This window comes from Hippopotamus amphibius, chromosome 1, assembly GCF_030028045.1.
Source record: "Hippopotamus amphibius kiboko isolate mHipAmp2 chromosome 1, mHipAmp2.hap2, whole genome shotgun sequence".
Lineage (NCBI taxonomy): Eukaryota > Metazoa > Chordata > Mammalia > Artiodactyla > Hippopotamidae > Hippopotamus > Hippopotamus amphibius.
In genome coordinates this window covers 234,613,737-234,641,045 of record NC_080186.1, presented here as the reverse complement: position 1 = coordinate 234,641,045, position 27,309 = coordinate 234,613,737, and the positions used below count along the sequence as shown (strand labels likewise).

General features: G+C 40.5%; 1 protein-coding gene across 7 annotated transcripts in view; it reads right to left on the bottom strand.

Annotated features, from left to right (window-relative positions):
- The window catches only part of ARL15 (ADP ribosylation factor like GTPase 15), a 401,290-nt gene that overhangs the window by 23,913 nt on the left and 350,068 nt on the right, over positions 1-27,309 (bottom strand). Inside the window, exons 6-7 of one of the 7 annotated variants that reach the window (XM_057743602.1) lie at positions 19,694-19,738; positions 19,525-19,595 (exon numbers count right to left, since the gene is read on the bottom strand). The exons of the other annotated variants lie outside the window; for them this stretch is intronic. Coding sequence (XP_057599585.1) covers positions 19,563-19,595; positions 19,694-19,738 — 78 coding nt within the window. The 3' untranslated portion in view covers positions 19,525-19,562. Of the gene's footprint in view, positions 1-19,524; positions 19,596-19,693; positions 19,739-27,309 lie in introns of those variants that run through there. 7 annotated transcript variants of the gene reach the window in all.

Sequence of the window (27,309 nt, the reverse complement as noted above, 5' to 3'; positions counted from 1 at the left end):
TGTAGTAAAACAGAAACAGACTCACAGATATAGGAAACAAACTAGTGGTTACCAGAAGTGGGGAGTGGCATGTTATAGGTATGGGATTAAGACATACAAACTACTATGCATATTTTTATTTTTTTTGTTTTTTATTTTATTTTTTTTAATTTATTTATTTTATTTTTTATTTATTGGCTGCTTTGGGTCTTTGTTGATGCACATAGGCTTTCTGTAGTTGCGGAGAGCGGGGGCTACTCTTCATTGCAGCGCGTGGGCTTCTCACTGTGGTGGCTTCTCTTGTTGCAGAGCACAGGCTCTAGGCACTCGGGCTTCAATAGATGTGGCATGCGGGCTCAGTAGCTGTGGCACACGGGCTTAGTTGCTCCGTGGCATGTGGGATCTTCCCAGACCAGGACTCAAACCTGTGTCCCCTGCATTGGTAGGTGGATTCTTAACCACTGCGCCACCAGGGAAGCCCAACTACTATGTATGAAATAGATAAGCAACAAGGATGTATTGTATAGCACAGAGAATTATAGCCATTACCTTGTAATAACTTTTAGTGGAGTATAAATTGTAAAAACACTGAATTATTATGCTGTCCACCTGAAACTAATACAATATTATATTACCTGAAACTTTGATAAAAAAGTGTTATAAATTAAAAGTCAGTTATTCTTTAAAAACCATTACATTATTTTGAATGCACTTGTAAAATATTTTCTAAATAGAACAGATTCCCATTTTCTAGACTCAGAAGCAGAAACAGAACTACACACATAGCCACCAGGAAAATTTCCCTGACCTGCCTTCTCTTCGTCACACCCTAGACTACTACATCTCACACCCAAAGGGAACAGGCACTATTAGTGCTTCTCACAATAGTCCTACTTTACCTTGAAATTATCTATTTCTTTCTACCCTTATCACACTGAGTCTTCCATCAGTAAGATGGCGATTCTATCAAAGCACTTAAAAACAAAAATCATATAATGCCAATGCCTGACAAATGATGGCTTGTGCTAACTATTTTTCACTTGGAGGTAAATGTCAATGATAGAAATATATAAAATGATGCGTGTAAATGGCATTTACCTCTCTGTGTCCACAAATTTATTTTCAGTGAATGAATTACCTGATACTGTGTCTTTATCACATTTAACGTAAGGGGATCTAAATTTCAGAGTCCTCAACAGAGGGTTTGTAAATTGTAGATGCTTGTTTATGACATCTAGTCTTTCACACCAAAAGAACAGAAGATGTGGCTCTAGAGAAACAGGGATATGAGAAATAAATTCTTGCCTATTTGACCCCAGATTCTCATCCAGACATACAGCACATGTAACCTGCCTACTTCTTCGCAAGTTAAATGCAGCGCATGGTCTGTGTAAAACACATGGGCGAGCTGAATTCTCTTGCAGCTGCTGAAACATTTGAATTCTGACTTTTTATAAGAAGTCACAGACACCGAGTATGTAGTCACTTGGTCACAGGTGGATCTGCTTTTTGGTGCTGTTAGAAGGGATAACCTGACTTGATAAACTGTAAAGATGTCTGGTGTCTGGTATGACCTAAGGATGGCAAGGCTTGGATCAGTAACTAAAAGCATTAAGTTCTAGAAATGGAATTTGCCTGGTTCTGACATAACTACTGACCCTGTAAATCACCAGGACATTGGATACTTCCTACACAACCTGGGGAGAGAGAAGGAAACAGGACAGCTAAACATGGGCCACATAATGGGTGGAAGTTCTTAACACGAGATGGAAATGAAAGTGAATTAGCTGTTACTCTCTGTCTGTCTGTCTGTCTGTGTGTCTCTCTGAATTTAGGATATTAAGAAAAGGACTTATTTAAAGCACCGAAAGACAGAATTCATTAACTAGCACTCATGAAATAATTGAAAAGAATTCCCTAAATCAGCAAATCACTCTATCCTTCAGGCAAGGCTTTGGAGTGGCTTGCATAACTATCTTTAAAGGCTTTTATGTTTTTATGAAACACTATAAATTAGACTATTTTAGTTTAGTTAAGAAATTCATTTGTGCTGCATCATAGATGTTTAAAAATCTTCCTGTATCTGCACAAAGCATAAAAGCTCTCTGGAAAACCATGAACCCCTCGCACACCCAATATTCCCCTCCCCATTTCCCTCCACCCCCAGAATCCTTCCCATCTGCCAGCTGGGTTTCATTTTAAGAATTTCACACTGAATATAAAGTGCTATTTTGACCATTTGGCTCCAGAAATGTGAATTTATAGTCTATTCAGATTGTACGCAAGTGATTGACAGAGAGGGGATTAACCAACTGGATGCGATGCAGCCGCTGCCTCTTCCTTTAGGTTACTTTAAGTTTCCAGGAAAGGATGGATGGCCTCCTTACACAGTTTCATTGAGACTAGCAAGAAGTTCAGTCTCCTAGCAGGGATCCTACTTTTCACTTCACTACTTAATGGCCACTAGAGCTTGAAACTCTTTTCCCTATGTTCCTATACCTCCCACATTCCATGCATTTCCCCACATGCAAACAAGAAGACTACAGTTTGCTTTCTTAGACATCCTTTGCAACAATGTTCATCTACTGACTCATAACACATATCTATAATCCTGGTCATCAGGTTTAAGACTAAAATTCTGGGAAAGTATGTGTGCGTATTTGATTTTCTTGGGTAAAGGCTAGAAATGACTAACAACTTAAACATGGGAAAGACTCTCTGGGTGTAGTATTTCAGAGACTGTTTAAAAGTCTAGGGCATCTAGAAATGTTTCAAATACCATTGCTATTTAAGTTGTACCGCAAAGTAGTCCTATTTTTTTTTAACCGTTATCCATCTTGTTTCAGACCTTTCTTCCTCAAGTATTATCACAGGCATAAAAGTGATGTTATAACTGTATATTCAGATTTGCTAAATCTTCCTTTTTGGAACTTTAGGGTCACACTGTTCCTAGGACTTTGTACACTCACTAAATGGACACGAAGTAATACTATAAAACAGATACTTCTCTGCTTAACAAAAGCTCAATGAAAGTGTTGTATTTTGAGAAGGGTGTGTAGAAGGAATTTAATCTGATACTGTGATGCTAGAGCCAGTCTCAAAATTAATGAGCATATCTAAACTTGTATCACACAAACACACACAAAAGTTGACATCAGAGGAAAGTCAACATCATCAGAAAAGTACAGGCTTATCACACCCTATCAAGTTTGGCCCTGTTTAGAATAGGAAAGGTTCTGTTTGAAGGTGGGGTCCTGAGCTTCTGAATTATTCTAGAGAATAATAGAATAATGCCTCCCCCAAGAAAAAACAAATAAACAAGTACTCTACAGAAACTCAATTATAATTAGGGGAAAATTTCTCCTACTTGCCAGCGCAGTAAGTATGATGCCATTAAAAAACCACCAATAGGACTTCCTAGGTGGCGCAGTGGTTGGGAATCCGCCTGCCAATGCAGGGGACACGGGTTCGAGCCCTGCTCCGGGAAGATGCCACATGCCGTGGAGCAACTAAGCCCGCGTGCCACAGCTATTGAGCCTGTGCTCTAGAGCTCGTGAACCACAACTGCTGAGCCCATTTGCCACAACTATTGAAGCCCACAAGCCTAGAGCCTGTGCTCCACAACAAGAGAAGCCACCACAATGAGGAGCCCGCACACCACAAAGAAGAGTAGCCCCCACTCTCATCAACTAGAGAAAGCCTGTGTGCAGCAACGAAGACCCAATGCAGGCAATAAATAAAATAAATAAAAAAATAAATTTATTAAAAAAAACCCCACCAATATTAAACATTTAAGCTTTAGACACATTACATGAGTGGTTAAGAAAGTTATTGGAGCATAGAGAAAGGTATGGAAGAAGCCATATCAAACTGATAACACTGGATAGTACATTGGGAGGTCAATGGAGAGTAAAGATTATTAACTTTCTTAATATATCTCGAATTACTGGACTTGAAACAATAAAGCCCCTATAGTTCTTACACTTTAAAAAAACTAATAAAATAAAAACACACATATGAAAAAATCGAAGAGCAGAAAAGGAATTTTTTAAAAGAAAATTAAAATATGCCCATATGTAGAAACACACACAGGATGGTAACCTGGTTTACAGTGGAGGCCCAGAAAACATGTTGTATGAATGTGAAGAAAACAATACCGACAATAAAAGCTCTCCTAGTATGATAGCTACCTACTCATGTGACAAAAAGAAATATAATTGCTTTCTTTTTCCCTAAGAGGGTATTTTTTTTAATTTTCAATTTTTTATATAATTTTTAAGTTACACTGCATTTACAGTTATTACAAAATATTGGCTATACTGCCTGTGTTGTACAATGCACCTGCGTAGCCCATCTTACACCCAGTAGTTTGTACCTCCCACTCTCCCATCCCTATCTGGCCCCTCCCCCTCTCTCCCCACTGGTAACCACTAGTTTGTTCTCTGAAATATAGTTGCTTTTCAACCATCACAGTTAAATACGGATTTGTATCGTACCTAAGCATTTCGGGGATTTAAGTTTTAAATCAATGACAATTTACTTAAATTATAAGAGTTTGTCCACTTCTGGAACATGGGTGACGTTCTAGAGAGTCAAGAACACCACTCAGGACTCTTAACTTTCACGACTGAAAATCTGACACCCTCTCACCAGGCTGCAAAGTTCATATGTGGATTTTCCACAGTCAGTAGTACCAGCGCGCTTCACGTCCTGGGCAAGAAATAAAACCTCCTACTTCCTGTTCTTCATCAGATCCCCTTTAGAGAGTAGTAATATTTAGAGAGGATCATTTAAAGGGCTGGCCCATCCATCTCCCTTTACCGGATGTCTAATGCTATCTTTGAATGAAGTTCAAGTAGAGCCTGCTGAAGTCTATAAAATCACTCCCCTCCATGGCATTTTAATACTAGGGTCTTAACTTTAATGTTGCCATAAGAAAAAGCCACAAAAAATTCAGATCTACATTTACTATAAAAATGTTGTCATAGATTACTCATTAAATCACTCAGCGTCTCCCATAGAAAAGGCTTTTAGAGTTGTGCTAGAACAGCTTTTATCTTCCCTTGGAAGACACATCCTCCCTCTTTTCCAATAATGAGAAATATGTCACAGATCATGATTCCCCCACCTTTTTGTTTTTTAGAAACTCAGAGCACTAAATATAAAATCCAGTCTCAGCAGTGATTTGACCCATAGGGTTGGTGTTATTATAGTTTCCTTTTCTTTGTCCTTATCTTCTATTTCATTTAAAAATTATTATTATTTTCATGTGAGTCCCTTTAAGTTCTGTGAAGACAGAAGTAGTGGACTATATATACAAATAAAAAAGTAACATTTCTGTCTGGAGTTGAATAACAACGTTCAATCAATATCTCCTTGCTCGGTATTTTTACTTAACAGAACATACCAAGCTTCACTGAAAGTCACCAGTCTTAAGTGAGTCTTACTATCTTAGGGGATTCTTAGAAGTACTTGTCAAAACTATTACCATGAAGTACGGACTCCAATTTTATCAGAATTGTCTCAGTATAAGAAACCTCAACAGAAGTTAATTCATTTTAAGAATGGATTTCATGTACTACAGTAAGAAGAAATCCTTCAGCAGATCAGATCCCTTATAGAGAAATTCAAGGAATCATTCAATTGTTTTATTGTATAAAACAAATGATGCTTGGGACTTCCTAGAATCCACCTGCCAATGCAGGGGACACTTGTTCGATCCCTGGTCCAGGAAGATCCCACATGCCGTGGAGCAACTAAGCCTGTGCGCCACAACCACTGAGCCCACGTGCCACAACTACTGAAGCCCGTGCTCCTAGAGCCCGTGCTCTGCAACACGGCAATGAGAAGCCTGCGCATTGCAATGAAGAGTAGCCTGTAGCCCCTGTTCGCTGCAACTAGACAAAGCCTGTTGTGCAGCAACGAAGACCCAACACAACCGATAAATAAATTCATTAAAAAAAAAACAACAAGAAACAAATGATGCTTAAAAATATCATTTTTCAGGTTTTTTTCTCTTGTTTTTTAGGTAATGGTAGTGCTTATGTAGAGTTTTCCCGCGTGCTGTTTTTTGGGGGTGTTGGAATTTTAAGTGTACTGGCAACTTTTTATTATCGTCTAGGTCAGATACTAGAGTCATCTGGCATTTCTAATGTCACAGGATCAAACCCAACAATACCCTCCAAAATAATCTTTCATGATGAGAGAGGGAGAAGTTTAAAAACAGCAACGATGAGGTATCTTTAGCCATAGGACTTTAGCCAAACTCTTTGAGATAAATAAAATCTGTCTTTATTCTTCCTTTTTCACCTTCTTTTTTAATAGTCCCTTTCAGCAATTCTAGGAAGCCCGTCTCTATATATCTTACTATATATGTCAGGTATTCTTCCAAGATTGAAAAAATTATGTTAGCTCATTAACCCTCATGTCAACCCACTGAGGGAGGTACTATTATTATTCCTTTTTTCAAAGCCAGGACCCTGAGGCTTGGAGAGGTGAAGTCGTGTCCAGGCTGTGGGGGCAGGACCTGAAGGTGGCGTCTGTCCCCAGAGCCTGGGCAAAGGACTGTGCTTCCTGTCAGCATGGCACACCCCGAGAGCACACCAACACCGAAGACGTGGGTCTCCGCCAAACACCAGCGATTCATAAAAGGAAATAAAACCCGACATCTATAATGGGGCTGAGATAAGACCTGGTTGCAATACCTCCTGAAGTCCCTTAAAAATCAGCCCACACAGACAGCTACTCCCTGAAAGCATTCTAAGTAGAACAAAGCATTTCTGACCATAGAATTCTTTTTAATACCTTTATATTTCTTTACTACCATCTTCATGGTACCCACCCCTTCAAAGGGCGGCACTGAACGCGTTGACGGATAAACACACTGAAACAGTAAAAGTTTATTGGTGGCCTCCTCCAGACCATGAGGTCCCTAAAAGGTCAAAGATCAGTAGAGAGTTGCGGACTCTATGATCTGGATCCGAACTACCCATTCATTCAATTTAATAGATATTCATCAGAGACTTATGATGTGCCAGATACTGTTCTAGAAACTAAAGACGCGGTAGTGAACAAAACAGAAAAATGCCAAATATCTAGTTGCTCACATTCTAGGAGAAAGAGACTGACGGTAAATATGATAAATCAGTAAAATACTAAACAGTACATTAGACTATGGTATTACATAAAGTACTAGGAAGATGAAGCAGGGAAAATATATGGAAGGTCTACAAGCCACAACAGGGTGGCCATCTCTCACTACTCCAAGTTCCCATGTCTCTAACTTTCTAGCCAAACTGGGTTTAGCCACTCTTTGAATCCATCTTGCCCTTCCCATCAATGAGCTCTTTGCTCAAGGTATTTCTCCTAGAAGGCCCTCTGCCCTGTCTCCATGTGGGTGGCAGTTTAGTGTACCAGTTAACTAGACTGGAGCCAGCACGACCTATGTTTAAATCTCCGCGCTATCACTTACCAGCTGCTGGACTTTGGATACATTTCCTAACTGTCCTAGGCCTTAGTTTCCTTATTTGGAAAATGAGAGTAATGATAATTATAATAATATCGACCGCACCGGGTTCATTGCAAGGCTCAAACGAATGAGGCCATATAAAGCATTTAGAATACTGCCTGGCACTGTTCCGTGGCCACTATACCCACTACTAAAATTCTGCTTTTAATTGTGCTTCAGACGCAGCTCCAAAGCCATTTTCTCAACCCCTGATCATAAGAACTGAAGGAGAGATTCTCCTTCTCTGAGATCCTGTAGTCTCTCGGTTTTACCACTCCAATGGTATTTGCTCTGTATCCCTGCAAACATTCACACTATCTTGAAGTGCGCTTATTTATACATGTATTGATAAACAACCCCTCGGGCCGCACGAAGTCACAGCCCCTGAAGGTTTAGACTGAACATAAACTCTTCTTCTTTCTTCTTATCTCCTTCTCTTCCCTTCTGTTGAGTGTTTTCATCAGTTCATCATTCGTGTATACCACAGAGTGGTCAGGACAAGGAAATGGGAGCGTGGTTAAAACGCGTGTACACACACATTGTTTACAGTTCTGTATTAGTTCACTGAACTGAAATCCACCCACGTTCTTCATTTCCTTCCGTGAGCAAAGCTTGCAGGGGATGTGAAGGAGGGAGAACACAGTCTCTGTCCTCCCAGGATTCACAATCTAAACTGGGGAGGAAAACACATTTAACTAAACAACCTGAGCCTCAACACTGCTTGAATCTGTCTCAAAGTGCTTGCTGTCTCTCGAGATGTATTATGTATTCATTTTCATTCTTTTTTTGGCTGAGCAGTATTCCATTTGTGTGTGTGTGTGTGTGAGTGTCCTAATTATCTTCCCATTTCCTCATCCTTTATCCATGCATCCTGACAGCTCCTACCTTTATGACCCAATCAAAAAGAAATCCCTATTCCAGCTGCCTCATTATTCATTGATTTTAGTTCTAAAAGTGGAAAAACTAAAAGGAAGAAATTTTTAAAATGCACCCCGTCACATTCACTCTTTTTCTTCAGAATGATGTTGATCCAGAAATAATAGTCTCAATCAGGATATCATATATTTTGAATTTTGAGTAAGAAAGATAAATTCCTTTATTCTCTAGTTGGCTTTGGACTTGCCAAGTGACTGTATGTGGCTTGCCTATTGCTTCCCAATTTGGTGTCTCCTATTCCAAAGGAGAAATTCTAAAACTTACTCATCAAAGATTCAGAACAGATTTAACTGAGAGAATACCTTAAACTTAACTGGGCTGTATCCAGGTGAAGAGTCAAAATGTAATAAAGAAAAACAGAAAGTTCGGCTCTAGAACACAAAGCATGATTTTTTCCCATGAAGTCTCCACTATCACACAGGTGGGTGATACATCTTTTAAGGCTTTGTACGAAGCTTGCCCAGCAAACTCACAGCTAACCTGGAATATTCTGATAGAACAATAAAGGCACAGGGAATCTCGTTTGAGACCAAGAAAAGGCTAGCTGTTTGGTAAAGACCCAACATAATTGATACCGAGGCTGTTACCACCACAAGGAGACACAAGACACTACACTGAACAGATTAAGCCCTGATGGGTCATTGAGGAAACTCACACATCCCAACATAGGATGTCTTACCATTTCATCTTGCTCTGTATTTCAAAGAGATGATTTACCGCTAACCCAAACCTCTGATATTTAGGAATCACCTATGCGTATTCACATGAAGGCAACCACTACAAAAGAGATCCACAAAGCTTCAGTCTGCTCTGGATTCAGTATCCTAGGGGAAGATAATAGTTTTCCCCTTCTTTTCTTCTGGGGAACAAAAGCATCAGATAGGAGAATCTGTCCCTCTGGAAAAGGATCAGCCTGTGCTCAGTTGTTGGTTCTGCAGAAGGCCCCTGAAAGTAAGCAGACACAGGAAAGGGGATAGCTGTACTCGCCTGAGAAAAGCCTTTTAGGTCCAAAGTAGCAACTTATTTGAGAGCTGCAGCTCATTAAGTGTGGCTCTGATATCACTTCAGATATGAAGATTAGTGGAACATACCAATAGATTGAATCATCAAACAATTCTCTGAGGAATTTGAACATAGCTGATTTGATGGAGAATGACTCCAAAGGCCCAAGCCTGCATGGGACCCTGGTAGAGATAAGATACAGACACCTTTCAGACAAGGGCTTCATTCTTCAGAAATGGAAGCTCAAACTGAGAACTTCCCATCAACATTATCATCAGTGTTTATTAGGAGTCTATACACACTCTGTGGGCACTAACCAAACACACAAAATCTAAAGTCTCTGCCTTCACACAGCACACAAATGAAGAAAGCAACCCCCCACCCCCCATTCCAGCAAACAGATCTCTTTTTAGAAAATGCTACTAGTTTATCTCCTCAAATCCTTATTGATCCAGAAAATGGTGCTTTTCAGGTTTCTGGCTTGAGAAGAGCAACTATGGTGAATCTTTTTTGATACTCAGGAGAAGCTGCTGTGTATCTTCCTTGCATTACCTCTAGAAGGAATTCACATTGCTCTAATTCCTGACTTATTCAACTCCTTCACCAGAAGAGTGAAGGGGGACCTTTTGCTTCTTATTTTATGAGTCTGCCAGGAGTGAACTGGCAATCAAAACTGAAGCTAAATTCCTCAAAATGCTTTTGGTAAATAGACATAAGACAGCACTGTGCTTACACATATTGCGTATTCTAAGCTATCAATCTTCAACGGAGACTGGAAAGAGGCTCTGAATTTCCCATTCTTAGAAATCACATGGCATATGCAATAAGAACATATGGCCACGAGATAGCTGAGGCTTCGATTTGTACCACAGCCAAGAACACTAGACACCCAAGTGTATAACCACTGATGAATTAGGGAATAATGCAGAGAATTTGCCGAGAGAAGGAAAAGAGAGACTGAGTTGGAAAAAAGCAGACATTTTAAAGGTATCTGGCAATGGGTAATATCAGAAATATTTACATAAATGTGATAATGAGAGTGATTTAGACTGGGGGGCAGGGAGTGAAGATGCTTCTCAAACTCAGCGGAATTTTGATAATTTTCAAAGATGATAAATAAGGCTTTTAAAAACAGAAGCAGGGGATTGAATACTAATAAATATGAAGCTCTTAAGATCCGGTTCAAAAGCAACAGCAAGCAACACAGGCCCATGACAAATGTTTAGCAAATGAAATCAGAGTCTGAATATCTGAAAGAATGTTAAGTATACCAAGCAGATGAAATTTTGAAGTACGGTTTTCATTTGAGGAACTGACTGGAACCTACACAATGAAGGGTGAGAGGTGTAATATGGTGAGATTGACAGTAAGGAAGAAAAATGTATTCCTTCTGAAGGTCCTTTAGACTTTAAAAGAATCAACACAAATCTATAACCTAACTGTACACTTAAATGAGTATCGATGTGCTATTGATTTTATGTCTTCTGGATTTTTATCAGGCTTTTCCCCCCCACCCGTGGTTTTGTCCTCATTTGAGAAGGAACACTTCAACGGTTTATCTTAAAAGCACCAGGTGTGAATGAACGTGCACTGGGCAACAGTACAGGGCATAATATACCCTTCAAACACCTCCCTATCAAGGCTTTTGTAATAAATGACTGCCGATCTCTGTGAAAACAGAAAGCATATTGCAAAGATCAGCAGTCTGCAGTTTTCTTTAACAACTTCAAGTACCAAATCGTAAGTCTAAGAGGTGGGTGCCAAAGGTGTTACACAATATACTGGGTACTAAATAGCACAACGCCCTTCCCGTGGTCACACACTCTCAGCTGGGAAGGAATTTGGGAAGCCAGTGAAATGAATGTGGAATGGTTTGCAGAGCCTACTGCTATCTACAGTAGCATCTACAAATACAGGACCAGCCACCCCTTGGAAAAGTAACTGCACTCTTGCTGAGAGGACTCACGCCACTGGAGTGTAGGATAGCGTGAACGCACTCATCGTTCTTAGAAGGAAGAGAAGGAAAAAGGTACACCTAGTGCTTGTATAAACAATCATAGGAGGGGAAGCAAGTAGTTGTTGAAGAAAACGAGAGAGGATGGGGGAAGAAGAAGGAAAGGGTACATAGCACACTTGTATGTGCACTTTTTTTCTTTTTTAAATTGCAGTATAGTTAATTTACAATGTTGTGTTAGTTTCAAATGTACAGCAAAGTGATTCAGGTACCCATCCAGCCAGCCAGCCAGCCAGCCATCTATCTACCTACCTACCTACCTACCTACCTACCTACCTACCTACCTATTCTTTTTCAGATTCTTTTCCACTATAGGTCATTACAAGATATTGAGTAGGTCCTTGTTGTTTATCTATTTCATATATCATGGTGTGTATCTGTTAACCCCAAACTCCTAATTTATCCCTCCCTGACTCCCTTCTCCCTTTGGTAACCATACGTTTGTTTTCTATGTCTGTGAGTCTATTTCTGATTTGTAAATACGTTCATTTGTATCATTCTTTTAGATTCCATATATAAGTGGTATCATGGGATATTTGTCTTCCTCTGACACTTCATGTAATACGATAATCTCTAGGTCCCTCCATGTTGCTGTAAATGGCATTATTCCATTCTTTCTTATGGCTGAGTAGCATTCCATTGTGTATACATACCACATCTTCTTTTTCCATTCATCTGTGAATGGACATTGTGCGTGCACTTTTAATAAAAACAGCTAGGATTTCCAGATCAAAGACCCATGGCAGCTGGAAGGGCATCAGGGGTGGGGCAGAGCGGGTAAAGGGGGCTGGCGTTCATGAAGCGCCTACCCCGTGGGAGGCTGCAGAACACCGTGCGTGTGAACCATGCCACTTCTTTCTTTTACCAACAGCCTCTTCCTCACCGCAGCGCTCCGACGCCTGCAGTGGAAAGACCACTGTCTGGCCACTTCCCAAACACAGAATTTTGAACAAGTCACTTCATGCCTTCCAATTTTAGGTTCCTAATTTTTTAAGTAGAGATAAACACCTGTCCTTGAAGAGTCCTGGTACGACTCGGGCACAAATACAGGTAAGTGACTGCCCAGAGGAGGTGCTCAAGAATGCATACTTTTAAGAATGAAATTTACAACTATTTATTAGAAAGCTGGGATTTGAAGCTGGGTCTTCTAGATATAAAAACTGTGTTCCCCACCCACCTACCCCCACCCTTAGGAATTTCTCAAATTGTTTTTTTTCTCAAGCAGAAGAATTAAAAATATAAATAAGTAAATAAATAAATACCTCATGCCAAAGCCCCAATCTTTCTTTTCTCTAAGTGCTTCCATAAAAATTTTTTTGGGGCTATTTTACCAAAAACAGCCCAACTTGACAAACTTTCCCCCCACACGTATTCAAAGCTAGAGGGTAGTTGTGGACATGATGAAAGGTTCTGACGTTGCGTTTTGTTCTCGGCTTCAACTTGGTGTGTCTCTCTGCTTAGCTGGCTTTCATAATTTATGTTCTTCTCATTTTATGCAAAAATGGCTCCCTGACGCAAGGCGTGTGTCTCCACAGGTGTGTGCTAATTTGCATAGTCTCTGGGCAGCTGCCAAAAAGGGGGGGGTGCATCGTGCGTGCTCCTTGGGTGCTCTTGGAATTTAAAAAAAATAATAAGCGGACCACTCCCTATGCGCCAGGCAGACACCCTTAATGCACACGGATATCTGCCCTCCCCTTCTTCCAGTGTCAGAGCCTGCACCCCACCTCACAGCCTGCACCACACCGGGCGTGGCCTGGTGATGGAGTCCCGGGAGCAGGAGCACAAGGGATGTGCACGTCTTCCAGCCCCGGGACAAACGAAACCTTCGTGACGCCCCTTTTTTCTGTGCATTATCCTTGCTCTTTTTCCATGAGACACTGAAGCACATGGGCCCCGAGGACCTAGAAGAGAGCAGCCCGGGATGAAAGGTGTCAGCATCCTTGTATAATTACAGTGCCCCCACTGACCCACACAGAACTGTGAGGTGACCAGGAAACAAATTATATAACAAGATTGAGACTGCAGACTTGATAGCAACTTGTGTTATTTACTCCAACCAGTACGGAAACATTACCTCCTTTGCTCTCATTGCAGCTCTGCCCGTAGTGTCATTACCTGAACTTAAAACTCACAGGGGAACAGAGTCTCAGAGAGGTAAGCACCTTGTCCAAGGGCAAAGAGCTAACAGGGGGCGACACGGATGTTCAGCCCTGGGTCAGTCTAACCCCAGAACCCGTGTTCTTACTCAATGTAGTCAACCACCTCCCTAAGAACTGTTATAACTAAGCAAGCACAAACCCACGTTGTGACAGTACCTGTTTTAACCCTGAATTTATTTTCTGTAAGAAAAGTGTTTTATTTTCCCTTTAATTACAACAGAGGCTAGTAAAAGTTCACGTGGACTAACTTTTGTAGGTATTTCACTCAGGGAGCAACAGGGTAATGTATATAAAACATTAAAAGCAGGACTGATGAAGTAAGGGGTAGCTCCCCGGAACAAGCAGCTTGAAAACCACTATGTCACGTCACGCTGCTTCCTACACGGTGCTACTCAGGTTTCTTTTTTTATATCTCATCTTTCAAAATGTTTAATCATTTCTAAAATTCATTTTTACGGCCATATCAGTGCTATAGGTTAAACGGTAGCACACAGCTTTAGAGCAAGGAGCACCGAGTGACACGGGGAATCCATCAATGTCTGCTCATCAAACCATGTCTTGTTTCTCTTAACGTGTGAAGTGGCCCCATGTGGTTTGCTGGTTGACTATGGTTAATTATAAAAAAAGCCATCAGATACTTTGTGATGAAGAAGACTGCTTTTCCTGATGTGTCATTAGTTTGAGTTTTTGGCCTTGTCCAAATTTCAGTTCTTTCCTTCTTTAAGCCTTAAGTCTATATTTAGCTCTATGTAGTTCAGTTTCTGCTTCCTGTCCCTTTGCCTGCCCTTAATAACAGGGATGCAACACGGTGAAAAGCAGTCCCTGCCCTAGCACCAGAAGAAGCTGACGTTTCACCATAAAAGGATCATTGTTCTGTGCTAGTTCAGTTAGCCCCTGAATCTGTTTTATTTTCTTAAATGACAAAGACTATAATAACTTTGTGGAATCATTCGTGAAGTTTCGCTAACTTTCTGTGTCGATGATGCCTACTGCAAGGAGAAATATTTCAAATACTCAAGAAGGGTATTTTTCAATCAGAATGGACACTGGCAGTAGCGCTGGGGCACGTTTCTAGAGGCTCCCTCCTAAGCCAGGAGCTATCCCTTTGGTTGTGGGACGATGGGGCAGCTCGGGTCACAGGAAAAGACCAATGCAGTTAGATAAACAGGGAGGCACTTACAGGGATGGACCACTACGTCAATATTTTAACAACGCGTCTGTATGTAGTGACACATACTGACACAACACTGCCCTGACCCAGAGTATGTGAGGGAAACTCAGACTTGTGAACACCAACTCCATAGGCAAAGGACAGCCACTTTTCTACCTCTGCTGGCAACTGAGCTATGGAGATTCGAACCAGAAATATAAGAGAAAGACGACCTGTAAACTGTCTATTCCCTTGACAATGTTCACTTTCCTTTATCAGCATGTCACGCAGAGTGGCACTCAATAAATGTTGCTGATTGACCGACATTTATCGACTGCCCAGTGTACACAGAGCACGTTCTGAAAAATTTGTAAAAAGAAAACACAAATGCCACATATTAAACTGGCAGTTATTTTGATGACTGATAAAAAAGGCAGCCTTTTGGAAATGAGGATGTAATCACAACCGATATCCTAATGAAGTCTTGTGAAGAGAGGTCACTTCAAACTTAGGATCAAGCCTGTTTTGCAGAGTGCCTCCCCCCCGCCCCCATCATTCAAGTTCTGGTCTTTGTCAGCTGCCATTGGTCAGGGTCAGACAGAATGAAACTCACAGGACGCAAAAGAAACAAACAACCACCCCCACACCTGAAAAAAAAATGTTCACGTCTCCCCAACGTGAAACACAAGTTTGTATTTGTGACCTGATTGTGAAGACCATAAAACGTCACATCTGCATACACCGTGACGCCGCCGCTGACGCCGCTGCTTGAGGGGTAGGCTGTCCCCGCTCCACTCCCTTGGTAAAAGGCTACTTGGTAAAATGATCTTTGAGGGCTAGGGATGAATTATACATCCTGCACGTTGTCAAACGCACAAAGCTCTTTCAAGGAAGGGTGATTTACTTAAAGCAACTCATTTACTAGTAACCTAGCCTGTGACATTCTTTCATTTCTGGTATATTCTTTGGCATATCAAAATAATAATCTTGTAATATCCAAAAACGGTATCAACGTTTATGGTGTAAACAATATTTTTTAGCAATCTGGTTTTTTTTTCCCCCCGACCAGGTAAACATTATAACATTGAACAGATATAAACACTTGCTACTATACCTTAAGATCCTATTTGAAAGATACATGAATGAAAATTTTCAGTTAGAAAAGCAGGGCCTGCCTGAGAGATAAATGAGACATGACTATGACTTCTCTTCCTGGTGTTAGAGTATGACTTTCAGGAAAAGAAGGTAATAAAAGCGTCCAGAGAAAGGTATCTGTCTGACATTGTGTCAGATTTCCTAAGGCCCACGAGCACCTTGAGAAGGAACAGCTGGGAGGAGCAGACGGCGTGCTTTGGCAGCCTTTGGAAAGTTGCCATTATGTCTCCTTAGCGTTCTTAAAAAGCATTCGTTTGGTATTTGTCTTTTACTTTTATTAGCTTAAAAAATTTTAGCAGATTGTCACACAAACGACGTTATGGGAGATATTCACAATTTTGTTGATTACTTTTCAAGCCTTTCTTAGTGTTACTTTAATTATTCTAAACAGCATTTTAAAACTGTTTAGATGAATTGAAAATAAGATTCATTCCAAAGAACTGATATGAAAAAGATATTCTTAGGGTCAGAATTTTGAGCCAGAAGGGGACTTCCATATCATCTATTTCAACCCTCTCATTTTACAGATAAGGACACCAAGACCCAACTGGGTGAAACGACTAAACCCAAGGTCATCTAAGAAGGTTCTGGGGGTGAACCAAAACTCCTAACATTTGGTCTGCTTTTCCTTCTACTTCTGGCCAAATCCACACGGCTTGTCCGTTTCCCATTCTCTCTCAGAGGCTGCTGGCAGCAGCCACCGCTGCCCCTCATCCTGAACACAGGACAGCATCCACGCTCTCTTACTCAGGGCAACGCCTGCGGGTGGCACCGGGCGCTGCAGTTTTCTCCCACCAAGTACGAATGTACATCTATGTGCCTTTTGTTCTCCTTTGTACACGTCCTCTCTTCCTTCCACTTCTTACCAAATTCCGTGCAGTTTTTGAGCCCCAAACACCCAAATTCGTGTCCAAGAATTTATGGAGAAGGTAAGCAATATGTTCAAATCAGGAAACTGTTACGTTAAATGTATTAGACGTAATAAAAATCTCATATCCCTCAAAAAGTGCTTATAAGTGTCTTTTAGCATTTGTCACAAAAGTCTCCTCTTACTACTGCCTTGAATAAAATTGGTGTCCTTGAAGCATCAGTTTTCAAGACTGTTTTTTAATTCTGAATTTTTAACTTACTCACTTGCCCTAAATTACAGACATTTTTTTTTTTTCTTGAAGATTTTGTTTGCTTCTCATGGTGCTTACTAACTCGGGGACAAAATGTAAGTCACTTAACCAGTTTCTTAGTGGAAGAGTGATGCTACTGAATCTTATAAACGTTAGCAAACACTGACCACACATGTACTATGACACACATCTAGGACCATGTTCTGCTCCTAAAAAATGAGCACACAGGGAAAAAGGACAAGGAGCTTAGAGCCTTGGTAGCTGTGTTTGGAAATCTGAAATTAAGAGCATGTAACAAGGAGAGGATGCAGGACCGAGCACAGCGCGATGAAAACTAACCATCAAGAGCCCCAAACCTGCGATTTGAACGAGGTGGCAACTCAAGGTGGTGCATGGAGTGGTGGCCCTGGGACCCTCAAGTTCTGGCTTTGCCTTTACTAACTATGTGACCTTGAGTATGCCTCTTGACCTCCCTGGGCTTTAGCATCTTCATCTCTGTGGTGATAATAACATCACTTAGCCTTCTAGGCTCTGCTGTGGCCTAGGCGAGAGGCTGCAGGGAAGGCATTTAGCTTAGTGCCTGGAGCACAGGAGGCCCTGCATAAGTCAGTCTGCATGACTGAGCTCTTCCCTCAAGATGAGCGCAGAGAAGCCTGGTGGCAGCTCCAGTGCCTGGAGTCTTCACAGAGGAGGCGTGATGGACTCGAGACGGACCTTTGATTACAGTCCAGATTTGAACAGAGGAATCTGAATGCTAGAAAAGGTTCCAGGAGATGGGGAGGGATGTATGGTTTCTTAAGTAGTTTAGATACTAAAAGAGGGCAGTATTTTAGGATCAGCACTTGAATTAATTTGTTTTTTAATTGCAGGGTAAATGTAAGCATTACGCATTTGGGTAGAAAATCACTGTCTGTTGTGGCCATGATCTCCCTTGAAAGGAGACTCCTCAGATCTTTTTCTTCACTTTTAATTCTCTGAACCCCCTACGGAGTGTGGATAATAATGGATTAAAATTAATCAAATCATTTCAAGTTAAGGAGAGGAAGAGGCTTTGCTAAATACCCTTCATAGATACCAGGCATAAATTGAAACTCAACTTTGAGGACTTTACAAACAAATACAGCTAGTCATCCAAATTCTGCAAATTATTCACTAGTATTCATTCATATAAACTCTCTCGCTGTAAGTAAGGAAGTATTTATGGGCTACACTTGAAAAAATATCCCAAGGACTTTGTTATTCCAGGAAATGGCTGCCAGGATAACTGGTTCAGGAAAAACATCATATAAGGCTCAGCAGAGTTCAGGCAGACCTTCTGCACTATCTCTTCCCTCACCTCCAGATGTCTATACCACATAGAACTCACTGCTGTAACCAGAGCCCATAGCACATGCGGAGTGAAGTGACTTTCTACTGTAAAAATGGTGTCATCCAAACCCCCACAATCACTTGGGTGTCTGCTTTGAGACTAATGAATTTGCCAGTCTCTATAGAGTCCATGTACTTACGCTTTAGCAAAAGGACTGTAATTTTGTTTCTGAAATCTCCTTCTGTTCTTCTATCTACAGAAATACAGAATACCCAAGAAAGATCATCTTCAGAGTTTTTATTCAGGTGAAGGGAAATTGTTCTCTTAGCTTCACTCCTCAGGGTTATCTAATTCTTTGTTTAGACAAACATTCCAGATGGGGGAATAAGTTTAAAAAAATGAATACATAAAGATATGCAGACTGGTTAGATAGAAGGAAAGGGGGACAGAGGGAGGAAGTAAGGGTAAATATTATTGTTCCTTCCATGGAAGTATTTTAAAATGAAATGTCTTGCCCTGAAAAGTCAAGAGGTACGTAAAGCACTGGTGGTTGAAGTCAGCTGAGAAAAGCACAACCGGAATGTGTATTTCTTTTACAGGTCAAACAGAAGTCAGCATAATTGTGAATGCCCTTCACACCACTCAAAAACGGTTATAAAAAATGAGCACTCTGGACACTGTAAAACTATAGTTTACTAAACATGTTTCTTAGCAAATAATAACTATTTTTTTTTTAACCAAGCCACTGAATCAGAAATAGGCAGCAATTTAAAAAATACCTTTTCTATCATTGTGCAAGATTAATTCCCACTTATTAAATTTAGGTCCTAAAAGATAATTTTCTTATTTGAGAGCACTGTAAGAAACAGAGCATCTTATGTCTAGCAGTGCTGAGGAACGTGGCCCTGAGCGTCAGGGTGGAAGGCCAGTGCATTACCATGAGTGAGTGGACCCCACCCCTGGGAGCCGATGCACATGCTGGTCTGGCTTCTCAATCAAAGCAGCTCCGGCAAGGCACCAGGGCGGCAGCATGCAAATGGAAAGAAAGGCACAGCAGAGCTTGTGTTTTTCTATTGCATGGAAGGGAAAAAAAAAATCACACGATAGTTTACAGTGGACACACTTGCCATTAAGTGAAGCATTCTCTTTCTTCACACCCTGTTCTTAGGATGGGCTGATCCACTTCCTGTGAGTAGTAGGGAGCCTAAGCATTTCACAGGGAGTTTCAGATTAAAGCCCAATGATATGAAACACTTGGAGAACCTGGCATAAGTAAAGATGGATTATCAGCATTGCGCAAATTAAATTTTTAATGCTAAAATGAAAAATATGTTTTCATAATAAATCCACAAATTACATACCCACATAGGCTGCCTCTTCCCACCCAATGCATACTGTGTTGGCCACTGGAAAAAAGAAAAGAAAATAAGAGGAAAGAAAAGAAGAGACAGAACTCTCTCATCGTTGCATCTCTTAAAACTGAATCTCATCTAGAGATCTCCCTCTTGGCTAAGCAGCCTGTGGCTTCTCTTCCTGTTGCTACAAACCTGACAACATTTCTCCATCAGCTGCCAGATATCTTCAGGGCTCCAAAGAGTCTAAGAAGGAAAGGGTCATTTGAGAGAGATGAAATTTACTATTCTTTGGCAACAAACCTTTCCCAGCATTCATGTAAGTTTCAATAAGCCTATTGAATATCCCATGAAAACAGGCATCACTTCTCCTAAATGCAAGAGATACATTTAGTAGAAAGGAAGTAGAAGATACTGCTTTTGGTATTAGAGTTCATTCCAAAACTCAGTAAAGGACACACTGTAGGCCACTCGACATATTGTGGGAATACTTTCTTAGGTCGACTAAAGCACATGCCAACTATAGAAGACATTCCTATGAATAAGACAACGACGGAAGAGCTCACCGTTTCCTTAAATTACCCAGTATCATAAAGCATCATAGAAACTTTCCACATTCAGAAAGATAGAAAAGATATAAATTGGTATAGGGAAGTTAGCCATATTTATGCCAGTTTAATTCAATAAAATCTGTTTGAAATACAAGCAAATGAATGGAAAGACGGTATCACAGATTCCTTCAGGAATTCTGGGCACTAGATTCACCCTCCATGTTTTTACTCATTTCTGCCTAAAAAGGGTTCCATGAGAGTAAATGACGATGTTTCTAAAAACTGAGTAAAGGGAACAGTATAAACATGGAACGCTTTACACCCGTCATAGATTAAGGCTTTCAGAAATCGTAAACTGTGATTATAAATAGTCTCAAAATCAATTTGTTATGAACATAATTGGATAGTCCCAGCTTAACCTGGCTCACGAAGAGGACAAATATTAATGTAAATTATATGCTATTAATATGTGCTATTGACAAACAGGCTATATTATTATGAAAAAGAGGGAAAATTCTCTTAAATTTAATCTTTCCTCCAATGTGGGTCGCTGTGTCTAGCCCAACAGATTTTGTACAGTGTGACACCAGGATGCCATTTACACAAAGTATTTTGTGAACGATGTTTCTACCACTTCAAGTGTACACAGTATACAATTTGTTCTGCTGAAACAAATAATTTAAGATTTAATGAAGGATTAAATAATTTAATTCCATCAACGTAGATAGTGTGCTTGATGTAGTCTCTTACAAATCTTTAGGGAGCTTACTTTTATTTTTATACCATATCTTAGATTTGAGGATAGTTTTGGCATTACGCAGCCACACTCGAATTGGATCTTCCTCCTAAAGTAACCCACAGCAATAGACACCTCTGTTGGTGCCAATCTCATCTCCCTCATCTGTGGCACCTTTATTTTCTTCCACCATTTATCACAGAAATAATACAAAAGCTATGTACCTTTTCCTAGGGACGTGGATGGACCTAGATACTGTCATACAAAGTCAAGTAAGGCAGAAAGAGAAAGACAAATATTGTATATCAATGCATATATGTGGAATCTAGAAAAATGGTACAGTTGAACCTGTTTGCAAGGCAGAAATAGAGACACAGACGTAGAGAACAAATGTATGGATACCAAGGTGGGGAAAGGAGGGTGGTGGGATGAATTGGGAGATTGGGATTGACATATATACACTAATATGTATAAAACAGATAACTAATGAGAATCTGCTGTATAGCACTGGGAACTCCTCTGTACAGTAAAAACTAACAACACTGTAAAACAACTATACCCCAATAATAAAAAAAAAGCTATATACATTTTCCTACATAGTACACTGCAACTTCCTCAACAGCATAAGAAGTCAATGACAATCAAACAAAACGAGAACGACCAGGAGGCAGGCATTTCATTTCTTCTAACTCTACCCCACAAGCCTTTCTTTTTCTCATCTCGGTAGGTAGGTTTTGTGTTTGTTCCAATAACCGTCTTCCAGATAAGCTTGCAGGCTGGCGGATTATACCTCTTGCACCTTATACATCTTCTGTACTCTGCGCACTTGGCACAATAGCTCCTTAGTGGAAAATATACCTTTTGATGGGCGGGTTTACCCTAACTCGCTTATTGGCCTCAGACTGCCACTTGTCTTTATGATTATTTTACATAATGCATGGTTTCTGAAGGTTAGTCCACACTTTGCTGGATCTCAAAATTCAGTTTTGTAAATTAGCGTTTGTATTCACTTGATAAACTCAGAAGGGGCAGCCCTGGTGGCTGTATGTGGCTATGTTACAAAAAAAGAAAAAAAAAAAGAAAAATCATAGCCGTGAGTGTTTTCAAACAAATCTAAACCTTATAAGAAAGGGACTTCCGCTTATTAAGAGAGAACCAGGATACAGAATGCAGAAAACATATGCTTTTGGGGAGGGTGAGAGGAGGCAACAGAAAACTAAACTTAAGTGCTCTGGGTACAAATTCCCCCAAGGGAGTATAAACCAAACGGATCTGAGTACCGCCCACCAGCCCCTGGCGCTGCCAACAGCTCCCCCTTCTCTGAAGAGCTTTGCCAATGGCTTTTACCTCTGGCACAAAGACCAGTTACAAAATGGACCTCCTATTCCCAATCCCGGGCTCTGAAATTACAAATAAGCAAGGAAGAAAAAGCCTTCGTAAGCGGATCACCATCTGGGTTGAGGAACGAATTTACGCCAATGAAGTGGTGCTATGAAATTATAAACATTCTGGAAGACTCTGTGCCTTGATCAAAAGTACTGGGTGAGAGCCAGATTTGGAAACTGAAAGCAGGCTGTGGCCAAGGTTTGTGGTCTTTACCATTCACTGTGACAGTGGCTATAGGTAGCGCTGGACACGGTGTCAATGAGGACTTAATGAAGCCTTTGAGATTGGAACACGGGACTGGTAGTCACAAGACAGGCCACAGGCAACCGAGATTTGCAAACAGAGGCTAAATGTGAGATCATCAAAGATGAAGGAACTCAAGCAACTGCACGTACAATGTGGAAGAGCTGGGGCAAAGGACGTTTAAATCCCCACCAGCTTCTGATCCACTTCTAGCAAGTATCTGTCTTATAATCCCTCTTGTCTCCCAAATGTCTCCAAATTTATTGGATACAATGGGCTTATTTGAAAGGAGTTATATAAGCACGGAAACTTAAGGCCATAGTTATCACAGAGTCAAAGCCGTAGTTTCTAACAAAGAAACAAATGAAAAACTTATATTTAGAAGAGAAGCAAGCATCTCTGCTATACTCTTTTGACATTACTTTTTGGGACAAACTTCAGGGACTTTTCCAAAAACAATAACCCTACCTGCCTTTGCTTCATGCCCTCCAAGAATCTTCCAAAGCCAGGGCGTGGAGGCACAGGCAGAATAACCCCGAGAGAAAGGATTAGTTGAATTTCGAAGGAAAAGGGGCATCGGACATAGGGAGGGTATAGTTGGAATAGCATTCTCTCACAGGTCTTGATTGTCAGGAAAAAGCTTTGCTTTTCTCAGTGAGCGTTAAGGAAAAGGGCTCAAGTGCACTAGGGCAAACACTAACAAAGCTCGTCTCAATACACATCAAGTTTAAGGATTTCTCCCAATGAGAATCTACACTTTCTTCTAAGCCGCTTAGTTTGGTTTTAGAAGGTGATGGTTGGTACAACATACTTTCACAATAACATCTGCAGGATATTTCCAAAATCTGGCTTCACTAGCATTGCCCAAAGGGCTAAATCTAGATTTTGAAGATTCCCAAAGTTATAAAAATGAGTGCTCTGTGGGCAGAATCCTTTAAGCTTGAATTCAAAATCAGTCAGGATTGGTAAAATACTTGCATGCTCTTTTACTCTGATAATTTTCATGAAAAGGAAATCATTAAGATTACACCTTGGGTTTTAAATAAACATTGAGCTTATTACAGTTATTTAATTAAAGACCTTTTGACAGCTGACATAGAAATGTTTCCTATGACCAGTATGTACATTTAGTTGGCCTAGGAAAATATTCCCTCTGGCGTGTCACCTAACCCTTCAGGAAGGCTTTATTTGTTCCAACAGGAGACCGCCATACTGCTTTTATACGCCACTGCACCTGGAGGTGGGCACGCTGGCAGACTCTAAAGACAAATGCAGAATTCTTGGATGCAGGGGAAGCTGCCATGTAGCTCAAGGCTTCCTTACTGTCATTTCATGAGAAATCTTAAGTATGCAACTGTGCATCAACTTAAAAGGATAATTTTTTATTGTACTCTAGGGAGGACACTATATAAATGGAGAAAAAATGGAAACCAGGCCACACAGAGCTCTGAAATAAATTTAACAGCTGCCCAAAGACAGGAGATTTAAATAAATGTACATTAAACTCTTACCACTCAACACATACATCTTTTCTCTATAGTTTGTGGGAAGACCAGTTCCAATAGAAGAAGGCCTTAAAGGATGTTATTACCCATTTTCCATCTATTAATAGAATAATGCAGTAGTCAAAAAGACTTTCAAAAGATAAAAGCGTCATTCTCTCTAAAGTTTCTGGACTCCTGCCGAAATCACAGTCATATTTTCATATTTGTCAGCTCAAAGAGACTCTTTTATAATAGCAAATAAAAATTAAGTGTTCACACTGGGCTTCAAAGCAAAATTCTCTCAGTGATGATGCAGAAAGCACAGTATACATCTTTCTTTAGGAAGGTTGACTGCCTCAAATTCAATATTCACGCTGGTAACATCACAGAGTTAAAGCATACTGGGACAATGACGGCTATGATCCGATTTAAAAAAATTAGGCTAATTATGCAGAAAAGAGTGTTCACATGGGTGAATCCAGAGCCCTTTCCCAGAGGTGGCATTTTTCAGAAATGCCCTTAGTAAAGACATAGAACTGAAGAGTGAACAGGGATAAAAAGGGAAAGTGGATCACAATGAAGATACTATCACCACTTAGCGGGTGCAGCGCAGGGTCCAAGTAAAGAATTAAGTCACTTAATAAACGAATGTAGAAAAGCTATTAAATAATAGTAGTCCCTTGGGTGTTACTTGTTTCTTGGTAAACACACTCACATCCTAACACTTCTTCTTGGATTCCTTTCCCACCGGCTGAAGCAATCGTTTTCTTTACAGCTCCTCTCATCCAAGAGAGTGTCTGCTAATAAGGAGATCCACACTTGTGAGGAACAGGCATGGTGATAAGTCATTGATTTAAACAGTTTCAGGTTATTGACAAAAAAGAAAATAAATACTGGCAGGATCCTATTTAGCTGCCAGCCGACTCAAGAGTACCAGCGCAAGCTTATCCTCTTCAGAGGGGTCTAGTCTGCACCACTCTCTTGTCTGAGCACAGTTGGTGGATTTTCACATTTGGAAATATCCCAACCCTCAGTGCCTGGGACACTGCCCAGCAGATAGTAAGCTCTCCATGAGCTGTTGAGAGAAATCCTTTGGAATGTGGTTAAATGTTTTCTGGATTCCTGGGTGAATCTGGGGGGTGCAGAGGGCCGACGGACAGTGTGTGCGTGGGGGGAATTTATTCGTGTCTGATTTGCATTTTGATAGCCATATTCCTCCAAAGCAAAGAGTAACACCACCGCAAATCCCAGATACTCTCAGACATTTATTTGTCATCTCAGAGAAGAGAAAGAAAATTAAGAAAAAAAGAAATTATTTATGAAAGAATTAGGTTCTAGAACGAGATGCATAAGACCTAATAAAATTTTTGGATATTTATGTAACATATCATATAAAATATTTCTTTATATAAATATCTTCATGTTAGGCCTCTTTACTTAGAAATAATAATTATAAGTAAGCAGTCAAAGGCAAAAGCTACCATTTGCTTCACAGCTGCCCATTTTGAGTGCTCTACATGTTTTTGTGCATTTCTCCTCAAGAATTTTATGATGTAGATGTGAGTTTGCTCACATCACAGTTTAACAACACTTAGAGAAAGGGTAGACAATTTGGCCGAGGTCATATGTCTTGAGTAAAGCTGAGTTTTGAACCTAAGGTGATTCTCAAACCTATGTGCCATGTACAATGGAATATTACTCAACCATTAAAAAGAATGAAATAATGCCATTTGCAGCAACATGGATGAACCTGGAGATTATCATACTTGTATGCTGAATCTTAAAAAAAAAATGATACAACTGAACTTATTTACAAAACACAAACAGACTCACAGAGAACAAACCTATGGTTACCAAAGGGGAAGCATGGGGGTGGGGGAGGGATAGATTGGGAGTGACCTGTACACACTGCTATATTTAAAATAGATAACCAACAAGGACCTACTGTATAGCACAGGGAACTCTGCTCAATATTCTGTAAAAACCTAAATGGGAAGAGAATTTGAAAGAGAACAGATACATGTATATGTACAACTGAATCACTTTGCTTTACACCTGAAACTAACACAACATTGCTAAATCAACTAAACTCCAATGTAAAATAAAAATGAAAAATTGAAAAAACAAACAAAAAAATAAAACTTACGTGCCTCTACTACCCCACTGTCTAGTCTGGACGACCAGAGTACTGGGGCAGCCACAGGGAACCGGAGCAGCCTGGACGTCCATCTTGGCTTTGCCATTTGCTGCCTCTATGATAACGAGCAAACCTTTGCACCCTTCTCTGAGGAACAGTCCCTACCTACCTTTCAGGGTTGCTACGGGCATTACAGAGAACATCTATAAAGCACCTGAAAGCTGCTATTGCTGCTGCTGTTATTATCATTATTATTACAAGGAATATAGAATTTTGAAATTCATTACAGGTTGAATGGCCAGCGTTCTCATCTATGCATGCATTTTTCATCTGTGTCCAACCTAATGATGGGACTCAGTTAAGCAGGTGAGCCCCCGTGCTGGGGTTGGCTGGAGGGGACCAGGACTCCACCTCCCTGCTCAGTGTGGTTTCCACCACCCTCTGCTACCTCTCACTTGTTTTACTTTAAAAAGACTAAAGTAATCCCAAACATTGCTAATCAAATCCAAACCAAATAAGGAAAGAAAATGTTCCTCCTTTGCAGGGAACCATAAAATTGGAATGCAGAAAACACATGCTTTTGGAAAAAAATCAACAGAAAAAACTCAATACTCTTTGGGTACAAATTCCCCCAAGGGAACAAAGACCTGACAGAACTGAAAAAAACACCCACTGACAGTGAACTCTGCCAAGAGCTCTCCCTCCCCAGAGGCTTCATGGCAATGGCTTTCACCTCTGGCACGGGGACCAATTACAAAATGGGCCTGCTATCCCTAACCACAGATGTCCTAAATGACAAATTAAGTGTCCAGGAGATGAAAGGTTATCGTGGAATCAGTACAACACACACACACACACACACACACACACACACACACATGCAGGCACAGTCTGACCTGGGGTTAAGAAAAGTCTCATCGGTTTTTAGCACATTCACACTGGTTTTTCTTTTAATAGGAAAAGTTATCCTTTTTAATCGGATCACTCAAGTCAGTAAACAACTTTCAGTATTTAAGAGAAAAGACCCTCATGCAAGTGCGAAATAAGTTATCAAAATAACACCACCACCACCACCACCGATACGCCAA